At 37.4% G+C, this 13,000-nt stretch overlaps 1 protein-coding gene across 3 annotated transcripts; it reads right to left on the bottom strand.

The window, feature by feature from the left end:
* Positions 1-1,870: 1,870 nt before the first annotated feature.
* On the bottom strand, positions 1,871-12,696 carry pitx2 (paired-like homeodomain 2). 3 transcript variants are annotated; one of them, XM_051127848.1, is made up of 4 exons: positions 12,655-12,696; positions 8,488-8,556; positions 4,032-4,231; positions 1,871-3,113 (listed from the first exon to the last, which is right to left on the bottom strand). In XM_051127848.1, the coding sequence occupies exons 2-4, from the start codon at positions 8,531-8,533 to the stop codon at positions 2,550-2,552; spliced, it is 810 nt and encodes a 269-aa protein (XP_050983805.1). In that variant the 5' UTR covers positions 8,534-8,556; positions 12,655-12,696; the 3' UTR covers positions 1,871-2,549. The 3 variants fall into 3 exon arrangements, with proteins under 3 accessions (XP_050983805.1, XP_050983803.1, XP_050983802.1); XM_051127846.1 differs by lacking the exon at positions 12,655-12,696 and adding an exon at positions 10,587-10,962; XM_051127845.1 differs by lacking the exons at positions 8,488-8,556; positions 12,655-12,696 and adding an exon at positions 4,924-5,474.
* Between the last annotated feature and the right edge of the window lie 304 nt (positions 12,697-13,000).

The raw sequence follows: 13,000 nt of genomic DNA, 5'->3' as shown, positions 1-13,000 counted from the left end.
TGCAAAGGCTATCGGGTGAGATATTTGGGTAACACATCTGCTGCTGTGCGGTTTCGCTATATATATATTTGTAAATACATTCGAAAAGATTACGAGTTAGGCCTACGGCAATTTTAAAAAGAAAAATATAGAAATTATATTGTTTCAGATTTAAATGTAGCGTAAGCTACTTCGATTCAGCATGCATAATTATAATACCAAGTTAACTCTGCCATTGCCATTTCAGACAACAAACAATTCAAGACGCAATCAAACAAATATCCCGCGTCAGGGAACATATGATTAAACATTTTAAATACATTTCCCCCAAAAGAAACGACTAAAGTTGCCTAACTAGCGTATTTTGTGTCAGCACATAAAATAACAAAGAACACGGCAACGACAACACTGTGCACTGTGCAGGGAACCCTATGAAGACAATGCGAGTTACATATGAATGCAAACTTTTGGCGCTTCTCTTCGTCATGCAAGGACATGTTTGTAGTTTTCTGCTGATAATGCGCATTAAAATGCCTTACCTTTACGCAGTCTTCTAGAGAATAAAGGGAACAGCTTTCCCGGCTGTGTTTAGGCCGACTGAAGGGTTCCTCTCTGGATCTGCTCTGTATTGCTCCCGTGGGCCCCCCGCTCACAGTGTTTATTGAGATGTGTATTGGGACCCCAGACCGTCATGTTGCTGGGAATGAATAATTTAGGCCTGGTTAGATTGAGAGCTCTTCACTGAGGGAATCAGGAATGTGTACACCTGAAAATGGGTGATTTATGATATGTGGATTTTAGACAAGCAATTGTTGTTTTAACGTAGACGCTCTAAATTAGCGTAGACGTTTTATTTTCATTCAGCTGCAATACTTATTTTCAGTATCTTTAATAGTAGCATTCAGTTTTACAATATCATCCACCCTTGTTCTGTCTGCCTCATTAATCATCACTATATGAGAGCATTCATGTTAAACAGCTCGCTTGTGTTGTACCCGAAGTAAATGTTCGCTCATTCTGATCTGTACGCGCTGTGACATGACTTTCAGGGACTGAAACACAATCACACACACGCCTGTCTGTTGCATACCTCTCTTTGTTTTGATTGCTCTTCTATAAATGAGATTGTCTGTGCTATTGAGGTCTTTTATGGGCTATACAGTGCAGCTAATGATGGACAACAGACGAGGCCTAACAATAGTAACAGTGCAAATATTTCCCGAGAAAGAGAATAAGTGCTCATTAAATTGGAATTAAATCACCTCGCGAGTCACTGTACAACAGCAGTTATATTCCCTTAATCCTCTTTGCACTCTTTATTTATTGTAAAGCAATTTCTATACAGTAATTTGACGCTGCGAGCTTTGCTTTGTTTACAAACAACCAGTGTCGCAATTACTGCTAATTATATGCGCCAAGCTACTGTGAGTCTGATAAAAATGCACTTTTGTTTGCACAGTGGGATGGCACTTTATAAGCAATCTATAATTCATTTGAGATATGAGCCTTGTTTTCAACTAAATCACGATCTGATGAGCTTAATACTGAACCATCATGCATCACTTTTTTTTTTTTTTTTTTTTTTTTTGTTAAAGGAGTTCAGCTGGCAGATGGCTCAGTGATGTGTGGTCCAGCCTGCTCCGATCTTATTGCAATGTTATTTCAAGCATCGGTGATCACTGGAGGCCCAGCCTCTAGTCAGTCTTGTATATTCGACTCTTAATCTGCTCGGGACATCTCGCCCTCTTCACCGGACTTCTCTTGTCACGCTGATGTGTATTAGATACGTTTTCCTTCCTTCTCTCCCTCTATAAAACCTTAGAAGTGCCACAAAACAACACATGTGTGCCACGTAGAGGAGAATGCAATAATTGTGAAGAAAACGTTTTGAAATGCTTTAGAACAATATATTTACTTCCATTAAATAAAACACAATAGTTTATTTTTGGGATGTTGAAAAACGAAACAAAAAAATCCGTACCAAATATTATACACAGAGCAAAAACCAAGTTCATTTCGCAGAAACATTTGCGTATTATTACCCAGGGTTGCTATTCTAGATCTATATTCACACAGACATTTAATAATAAATTTATAATATCACACACACGACTGGTGCGTTTAGTATGTACATTCCCTTGATCGCAAGCAAGACATGATTCCTGTACGTTTTCCACATGCTGTGTTAAACTGAATTCTCGAAAATGCTTAAGAGTTAGAGCTTTCGCCTCTACAAATTGGAGATGATATTAAGATATATGTATAGCCTATATACAACCGTTCAGTCATTTACTGTCCAAAAGTCGAAACGTCAAAATAAATGAGCTTTTTTTTTGTTTTGTTTTGTTTTTTTAAATATTCTGGTATCCTAAACTCTTCACTGGCTAGTGTGCACTTGCAAGTGTAGAGAACAAATCTTATTAGAAATGGCGCGTTTGCCTTTCGTTCCCGCTTGACATTCCATCACAGGATTGGACGCGTTTCAGTGGTTTATTCTTCTAGTGCCCTTGAAACAAAAAGTGTAGTCTCTCGTTCCTGGGATTCGGGATTGTAGATTCTACAATCGTCTCTTACACCGGTCTATCCACTGCGTACTGGCAGGCGCTGAGATTGGAGGCCGGGTTCTGCACGCTCGCGTATCCAAAACTCGAGTGCTGCTTGGCTTTCAGTCTCAGACTGGCAAGACTGGAGTTACAAGTGTCCCGGTAAACATACGGAGGCGTCGGTGGGGCGTAAGGGCACGCCGGCGTGGGAACCCCCGAATTTAGAGAGGGGTTGCTGAGGTTATTCAAGTTATTGAGGCTGTTTAAGCTTGATCCGGGTACGCCGGTGACAGCAGACGGAACCATACTGGAGGACATGCTCATTGAAGAGATGGAGTTAGGTGGGGAGAACATGGTCTGAGACGACAGCGGATTGACGTTCATGGAATTGAAAAAGGGGAAGCTTTTGGTAGACAGAGAGGCCGAGGTGAGCCCCTTTGCAGCCCAGTTGTTGTACGTGTAGCTGGGGTACATGTCATCGTAGGGCTGCATAAGTCCGTTGAACTGAGGCCCGAAACCGTTTTTACACAGCTCTGCCTGTTGGTTCCTCTCCCTTTTTCTCCATTTCGCCCGTCGATTCTTGAACCACACCTGCAACAGATGTAGAAAATAATTTAGCTTCATACTTACACTACGTAATTCATTATAAATGAGAACAATGAAAGCGACGTTTGTAAGTTTTCGGAATTGCTGTCACCGCGGCCACTGCGGCTACTGCTCGGGTTGTTTTTGGTAGATAAATGATATGGGTGGTGGTGGTGTCAAACTCAGTTAGGTTCTCTAATTAAGTCGCTTTTTATCAGTTACCCGGAATCTTGTCTGATCCCGTGAATCCCAATACACATCCAGTCTTATAGCGGTCAATGGGCCGCCCGACGCTTCAAATGTGTATTCTCCCTAAGCAGGCGGAGACACACTAACCTTAAGTATATACAACACGAGAATGACAATCACAAAATACAAGCTTTGCACCTCTTAAAAGGCGACTGTGTGACTCCATTAAGGTCTGTCATCGTTAGGGCGTCACTTGTGTTGATTGCAAACAATTTGACTCACCCATAATTAGCCTCTAACTAAACACTGACAGATTTCTATTTAAATCATTAAATAAAGTCATATTTAGCATGTAACCTAAATTAACACCACGCAATTTTAGCTAGTAGGCTATAGCATGTAGCGCCCGCAGTTTAATAAAAAAGTTTTTATAGGCGATGCACGAACAAAATAATTACTATAAAACTAAAACACTACTAATAAGTTAATTATAATTATATAATTAATAATAATCATTAATTTTTAATGAGTTATTTTTATTTTAAGTAGGCTTGTTGTAAGCTTGTTTGTACATAATTTTATTTGCCTACTTTAAAAAAAAAAAAATATATATATATATATATATAGAATTTGGACTTTGAATTATGGGATTGTTTGCAAATACACAAATCAAGTCTTCAATAAACAGGGCTTTAACACATAATATTTCAAAGTTATTGCATTGGTTAAACTTACTCTGACTCTGGCCTCTGTTAAATTAGTCCAAACAGCGATCTCCTCTCTAGTGGACATGTCCGGATAGCGATTCCGCTGAAAAGTGGCCTCCAGTTCCTGGAGCTGTTGGCTAGTAAAATGCGTTCGTTGCCGCCTCTGTCTCTTCTTTTTCGACGGGTCATCAGTTGAATCTTCGTTTTTACTCTGTCCCTTCTCTTTATCTGAAATGCAAAGTAATACAGTATTTTAACATAATTATTTAATACAAGAGGAACTATTTTTAAGCTTCAGGCTTAGTTTTGACACATTGGAGAAGTCTGCGTGAGGGAGATAAATCTATTTCCGTTTTATTGAATTGAAATTATTTGACATCATAGTAACAAGTTCCCTGGTAACAACTTAACGGGCTAAATTTAATTAACGATGCTCATTAACTAAATCTCTTATGAACTGCTAACGTTCAACGGTACCTGTAAAAATCCAAATCCAAATGCAAATGCTCTAAAATCAAGGTTTAGAACATATTTTTAACCACGATGAACGCAACATGTATTTTTCATCATACGAAAAAAAGAACCTTAGCGTTAGGGAATGTTTGCATTATTCCATACAAAACGCAATGCCACAGTGTAAACATTTGCTAGAAGCCCACATTTTCACACACAATTTAAGTAAATAAAGCTCTGTCAAAGGGCATGACTTATGTAGTCTACTTCAATAGCCTTATGAATCAAATAACTGCCAGTTCCATGTCTTGATATATTTGCATGCTTCACACTGTAACCTACTCTGTTTTCAAATTGAGGGACAAGTTTTAAACGGTTTCTTTTCAGAGACAGTACACCTAATGATAACTGACACCAAACCCGAAAAACACCGCAGTTAAAAATCTCTTCAGAGGACCAGGGCTTACCTACGGACTCTGGACTGGAGGTGTCTGAAACCGTGTGTACCTCCAGTCTGTGTTTCGAGTCCACAGACCGCTGAAGCGGTTGCAGACTAGAGGCCATCGTAAGCGGCGTGTGTTTACTCCCGGTAATGTGGTGATTGTGGTGATGGTGGTCCAAACTCAACGGATCCTTCATAGAGGTCATGGATAACACAAGCGATTTACGGACGGTTCTCAAGCAGATATAACTTCCTCAGCGAAGGTCACAAATATATATATATATAAAAAATAAAATAAATAAATAAATAAAAGAAATGAATGTGTCCAGTAGTGAAGTATCGGCAAGCGTTGTCAGTGCTCCTTTCTCACTTAAACCACTCAAAGCGACACTCCTCAAACGGCTGTTATCGTAATAAAATAAACCCAGTGCTGAAGAAAGTTAAAGTTTTTTTTTTTCGTTTCCACTGGGTAAAAGATATCTCGGTTTCAGCCGAGAGCTACCAAGGAGAGCCGGAGTGACAGGGACAGGTATGTGATATTATATCCACTTGCATACACACACACTCTCCTGCACATCACAGCTCTCGCTCTTCATTTCAGCTGTCCTTCTATCCGTCCAACCGAGCTTCTCCATGCGTCCTGACGTCACACAGACTCCGCCCACAATCTGACGGAACATTAGTCTATACATGACAGATTTTATGGCCAACCGACTAAAAAACGGCCCTAAGAAATGAGAAAATGCATCCTTTTTTTCTCTAAAGAGCATGTAAATAAAGAGAGGCTGTGCATTTACTAAAGTGGCTTCCGAGAAGGCAAAATGTGTTAAAGAAATTTCTCCTAGCACACCTGGTGATGTTTAAACCTTTTCTTATCAGGCATTATCAAAACAGCATTTTATTAACATTTTTAACTCAAACACAGATTTCTGTCAAAGTAAAATAATCTCAGCAAATAGCACAAATAAATACGAAAAGGTATAATGCCGCTCTTGAAGATGCTCACTTCTGAATAAAAGCTCTGCTTTTGTCACGTTAATTGGATGATTCTTCGCGACAATGAGTTGACAGGGTATCAAGGACCGCGATACCAAATTCATTGATAACAAGTGAGCTCAGTCCTAGACTGTTAAATAATGGCATTTTATTATACACAAAAACTGTAGGCCTATAGAACACATGGGAAAAAACTATCCAAAACTATTTCTCCATGAGATTATTACTGCTTAAATTAGTTTTATAATTTAACTTAGGAACTGAAAACACTTTTGCATTTGTGCGCCTCGGGCCCGTGATTTTTTCGCGGGAGAGAGCACCCACTTTGCTTTTCTGAGTATGCTACATTTAATCTGATAAGACGCTCATTTGCTTAAGAATTTTAAATGGGCATCTTTAATGACTTCAAACTACTTCACATTGTTATCCCAAATTACTTAAAAACATTACAATAATTTGCATACGTATAATGGCATTATTTTATTAAAAAGAAAAACGGTCATTTATTAGCCCTAATTAATTTTGAATGATGTATAATTTTCCCGAACTGCATTCCTTAGTTATAAAATAATAATCCTGATTGGATTTCTTTTACAATTATGATTATGTCATTCAAATTAACATATCACAGTAAATAGGTAGTATATAAAAATAGAAACTAACAGAAGAAGAAGCGGCCAACCCGGTTTTATTGTTACAAACTTTCAATAATTTATATATATATATATATATATATATATATGTATGTATATATGTACATAAAAATCAATAAGTAAAGAAATTAGTGTAACTAAATGACCTACTGAAGTCTATATTTTCTGCTTTCCTGCTTATCCTGAAAAATCACCTGAAATGTCAAACATACCAAGTAGGGGAAAAAACGGAGAAAAGAGAAAAGGCAGTCAGGTGCTTATGAGAATGACCCGACCGTCTTCATCTCTGACTTTGATTCAGCTCACGCTCTCGGTACTGGATATTAATTTATGGCATAATATAAGATCCTGGAACCGACAAATCTTGTATGTACAGGTCTTTTTGTATGAGAATGTGACCTCGCGTTCAATGCATTTGCGCCCAGACACTGCACATTATTAAAGATCATGCTTCGGTCTGTTTTCTCACACTTGCCAGTCAGTTTTATTTTATTTATTTTAGAATATAAAATAAATATGAATGTATATTGAATATGCAAACAGTTACATTCATGTCAAAATTAGTCTGGGCCTCTACACTAAAATATAATATGGATATGTTTTACGCACAGAAATATTAATAGTGCGCGTCGAAATTCCATAGGCAAAAGTTGCAGAGCTTGATTCTTGTTAAACGCACTGATAGATGCGGACTAGATTATTGCTCTGTATTTATTCTGGACCCTCAAAATGCTTCAGAGCGCTCTGACTGCCTGCTGTGGATTATTGGCCATGGCGCACCACAGAGCCATTAATTACCAATTCAGTCAATATAAGGGAGACGACAAAGCCTTTTCCATAGGATTAAGAGGACATTAGATTCTTCCATTAGTATATTCCTCCTCACGAGGAGGCTTTCATTACACATTTACTTTTCCCCTGAGTCTATCTAACAAGCGCTGCATATATTACTGCAGAGGAGACGAGATTGTCAGTAATCAAGTCGCTCCAATGTCTTTTCCCTCTTACGCTGCTGTTTGCATTTCTATGCTCACTTTTTCCTTTTATCTCTTATCTGCTGTATCTGCATCGGTTCTTGTTCATAGCCAATTAAATGACAATGTGAAATTGGATATAAAGGGATATAAAGTGTTGTGATTTGTTATTAGTTTGCTTTAATTAGCTTAATGAAGATGCCAGACGGCATGGAGACCGGCCACGCATTAAGCACCTTCTAGTAGCCTGTAGAGATTTTCCCATACAGTTTTAATTTTGTCTTTTTACGTCTCTGTTAAAATTGTCAGTGTGCGTCAAATTATAATTTACGGGAGAAAATTGTTATTTATATATATATGTAGGCCTATATATTTTTTTTTTGTGCTGAGTCTACCTTCTACGGTCTATCATACTGAATTATAATTTAAACTATATCTAATTTTTAGTATCTTACTGGCCACGTTAAAGATTTTTTTAAACACCATTTCATTGAGGACGCACGTGATCACCCGCAAATAGGCTACATTTTATCACCAGGCGTTTTGAAAAATCGGATCAGTATTTTGTTTGAACAAATTCAAGATACTTTATAGGTCATAAACCTCTAAAATTACACAGAGTGTGGCTTTATATCTCTAAATTTCTCTAAATGAGCTGCTACGCGTATCAAAAAGACGTTCTCACTTATCCATGTATGATCCTGTCCTACCACCAGATGTCCATCTTTGACTATAAACGTCTAATGGTTCCGCTTTGCTTATAACCAGTCATACGTCAAACACAAAAGGTAGTTTACAAACGCCTTACTTTTACGTAGACCAGTTTTTCTAGCTGCGATTAGTATTTTATGTAGGCCAGACAGTGTTGAGACGTTTGATTAAACCAACCAAGGACATTAATGAATCCAGATCTTCTCTGGAGATTTAACAAGAAGGGGGGCTTGTCATTCACCAAGATCTTCTTACCTAATTGAGCACACGTTGATGCAAGTTTGCGGCAGTGGGAGTCCATTTGTTAGATTATACGTTGAGCACCTGTGGAAAAAAAGAGAAATGTTTATTTTATATGTTATTAAACTGTTGATATCATGTCAGGAATAGTCCATAGGCCAACTTCTGGACTTTTTCATACATGACTGGCCACTCAGTGATGATAGATTTCAAATCCATTGTCATATATTGGATAGTTCCTGTCTGTAATGGGATGAGCACATTCCTCATCATTTGTTTTGAAATCCCATAGCGCTTGCTCGAGTCCCTCCTAATTAAGACTCGTGTCTCCAAACGCACATGAAAACAACGCACAAAGAGGAGAGACCGTGCACCGCGTGTGTGTGTCAGTGAGAGAAAGAGAGCAGTTTGAGCGCTAGAAGTTGAGTGATTCCGCGGTAAAATCAGGGGATTAGTGTCTGATTGAGATGTCTGTCGGTTGGATATTACAAAATTCATTATCGCAGCTCTATACTAACCCGATATGAAGTAACACAGATGGGCCTTTATTAGCCCAGGCTTCAGCTGTTTGCTTATGATAATTTCAGTCGGAAATTTGCATGCAATCCTGCTGTTAACCGTTTTCCCTCTCCATTTTTCTCTCTCCGAATGCAACGCTTTACTTTAGCCCTCCCCTTATATCACCTGCCTCGCATCTGTGCCTTTAGTCAAAGGCTTGAGACTCTGAAAATTAAATTTGTGTGAGTTTCTTTGTATATGTGTGCCGCGTAATATGCCATTCGTCTAAAGGCGAAAGTCATTAATCTAAATACGATATTGAGATGCTAGTATAAAGTTACAAAATTATTCTAAATAATTGTCAAAATTATTTACCACACAAAGCAGGCTGTAAAATGGCCAACTAAAGTTGTCTTTTGTTATTCTGAGCGTCTTGAGGGCATCCGGTCCGTTTTGATTTGGACTGCTTGAACTTAATAATAATAATACTAATTATTATTATTATTATAAGAACTATTTTTAAATTATTATTATTATTATAGACTTGTAGTTTTTTGTTCTCCGCGAATTTAATACACGTCATGTTAAATATGTACTCTGACAAGGTAAGACAAACAGGAAAGGTAAGATACAAAACATTACAAGACATAAGTGCATACGATTTTAATTTGGATTACATTAATGCAAGTTGAAAATATGTATATAGAAAAAAATTGTGATGTATGAATTATTTTATTTAGTATTTTATTTAGTCTATTTAAAATGTACTCTACACTAACAACAGCAAAACATATACTGATGATAAAATCAAATCAAATCAAATCAATTTTGTTCAACTGATTAATTGAGGAAAATGTTCTTTTCTTTTCTTCTTTTCTTTTCTTTCCTTTTCTTAATAGAAAAGAATATTACTTTAACTTAATATTAAGGATAGTACCATAATAGTCTCAGAATCTTGCGCGCCTATAAGGATTTATTAATAAAGTGATTTACTTTCGTGTTGCTTGTGTGTGTGAATCTTTTTCAGATGAACTTAATTAAACTTGATTTATTGGTATATAAATTAATAAAATGAAATTACTGTATTAGTTAACAAAAAATATATTTTATTACAAGACAAGAGCGCCTTGTCTTCTAAATAAACTGGCTGACCGGCATTTGCATAAATGTACATTTAGATCATAAATAAGGATTCAATATTATCTTCTAAATTTAGTTACCAATTTCATCGCAAATGTTAATACAAAAATGATTCATTTTGGGAATGTTGCTACGAGTATTTAAAAACTGTATTTAAAAGGTTGTTTGCAAGTTTTTAAAAGCAAATTTCGTTAGCATGATTTATTTCTGCGGATGCTAACCAATAATACATGTGTTAATGTAAATTACACGCTCTAACTATAAAGTTGTCCTTGTCCCGTTTGTCTCACAGTGTTAACGATATATTATAATAAACTGCAAAGTCAAGGTAAGACCTGCCAGAGCATCACTTATCATGCCTCTCCATCTAACTACACTTAAAGCTGAAGTTCACCCGTGGCTGGCAACCCTGAGGTGGAACGAATTCCTTCACTTGCATTATCTCACATTCAAGATAGGGTGTCATGTGCACTTACCAGTGGTTGTTGAAAAGCGGCGCTTTGCAGCCGTGCCAGTCTTGATTTTCTTTTTCTTTTTTTAAAAAAGATAAATTCCACACCTTTGAACAAGTTTATCTGTGCCCTTGGTGATGTCCGGGTACATAAACTGTTGCTACCAGGTCCAAAAGGGAGCGTAACCTCTTCTTCCTCAATGAAACCGATTAGGGATAGCTCTGGGTTCTTTCAAAGAACGCGAAAAGAGGCATATATTACCTTCAGCCCAGAGTGTTTTAAGCTACAAACTCAGAAGCTGCTTTAGTAACTCATATTTCTGCAGAGCGTCCACGACTGCAACTTTTTTCCGCAGAAAGACGCAGAGAGTGGTGCATTTCCCCCTCTCACGAGCTTTGACTGTCAGCGCGTGGGCGTGAGTGAGAGTTTGTGTGTATAAGCGCGTGCGTGTGCATGCGTGCCACAGTGGGTGTGTTTGTATGCACAACCAACACGCAGAGTGTGTGTAAGGGGTGAACTTTGTGATGCGAATCTGTAGGCTAAATTAGACAACAAATTAGCCATTAAAACACGGTAATACGTTAATTCAACCAGCACATTTAACCCGATGAACGCTAAAACACTCACGGCTGAATATCAAATCAAGGTATTTTGTTTATTTAGCTGCCCTTAAAAGAGCCACTGTCATAAAACTCTCATTTCTTCGCATGTTATTAGCTAGCAGAGATACTAAATTACATAAAGAAATCCGAAAAATAAACGAGTTTACGTAAACATGTAGATTAAACTAGTTTAAAGCTTTGCTTTTTTCCTTGCTTTTCCATAATTATAATATACAGGCTTTATTTTTTTTTTTTTTATTTATATATTATTTTATTGTACATATCGAATGCTATTAAAAAAGTATGGCTTCCAGAATTAAACACAAACGTTCATAGGTCTGTTATTATAGTATGGTATTTTTAATTATTTTATTTAGTCCATCGCTATAACACAGGTAGTCCTGACAGTCTTAGTTTTATCCAAAACTGAGAAGGAGGCCTATGCAGATGTGATACTAATCATCGGCTGACAACAAACTGAGTAGTTTTAATTTATTTCGATTTTATTTTTATAATAGGCTAATAACTTGAATTTTTACTGAAAACATTAATGTGTTTTAAAATACTAACTTCTGTTGAAAAGCATGTCTGATTGAACTGTGTCGGTCAGGAATGAAGTGAACAGCTGGCTTGGATGCAAATGATCTTTAAAGATCCGCGTAGCCTACACCGGACTGATTTCCATCCGCATCTCATGCGAGCAGAGCAGACCGGACGGAGGTTTCACTCGCCTAATCCGTTTTTTACATTGTGGGTCATACACCCATTAAGCAAGTAATTAATGCGCTCGGCCATGGGGGAATTCCCAAGCCTGTGTTGGAATACCCCACTCTCTCTGTCACAGCTTTAATAGGCCTGGGAGCCTAAAATGACATGCATGTTTATCTGTAATTCTGCACGCTGACTGTTGTTATTATCTAGGCTACTGCGATTACCTGACACAAATATATCAAACAAAACTCAATGAGCATCGTTTTGTTGTTGCAAGTAAATGGATGCATCTAATCGCTATCCACATGCATCATCCTCCGTGTGCGAAGTGTTTTTTTTTTTCCCCCCAATATTTTTTTTTCTGTAATTGTTTAATACGGTTTAATAAGGAAATTATTTAGCAATCACGGTTATCGTTTCCGTAAATTTGCCTCTTTTTAGTTTCCAGTTATAACCAAAATGGTTTAACAAATACCTTTTTATTCTCTTCTTTTTAAAATTATCTGTTGTGATTTTAAAGACTTTTAAAAAAACGCTAATTTGGCGAATCCATAAAAATATAGATACATAATTATATTAGTAACTTTTTAATTGCCGAATAAGGATATTGCCTACAGCTTATACAGCCAACATAACTGATAAGATTCTTGTCTAAACCTAGGGTGCATCAAAGAACCATTAAAAAGCCTTATATATTTTTTTTAGAGTCAATGTCAATCACATCCATCTCATCCGAACAGCGGTTCTGTGGGAGAGACGCGTCCTTGCATCGTTCTTACCTTCATCTGGCAGCAGCTGGAGCCTTTGCTTTCTCACGCTGAAAAAGCCTGCAAAGGAATGCCTAAAGTTCAGAAAAAGGGGTCGCTCGAAGATCCTCATGCCTCGGGGGCAGACCGGCGGCTTCTTTTCATTTCTGCCTCGTTATCGATTCGCTGTTGTCATCTTTGGCGTCGTAGAAGGACACTTGAAAGAATATCGTACAAGGCTCTGATGTGTGGGCTGAAATGACCCGAGCAAAACTCTGTTCAAAGACTTTTACAACTACATAAACCTCTCCATGTTAAGGCAGTGATGTGGTGTGCATATAATCATTTTCAATGATAAATAATATAATGGAATTTATAG

This window comes from Labeo rohita, chromosome 14 (assembly GCF_022985175.1).
Source record: "Labeo rohita strain BAU-BD-2019 chromosome 14, IGBB_LRoh.1.0, whole genome shotgun sequence".
NCBI classification, from domain to species: Eukaryota; Metazoa; Chordata; class Actinopteri; order Cypriniformes; family Cyprinidae; genus Labeo; species Labeo rohita.
Note: the sequence above shows the minus strand (reverse complement) of the source record. Positions and strands in the feature narration are given on the sequence as shown.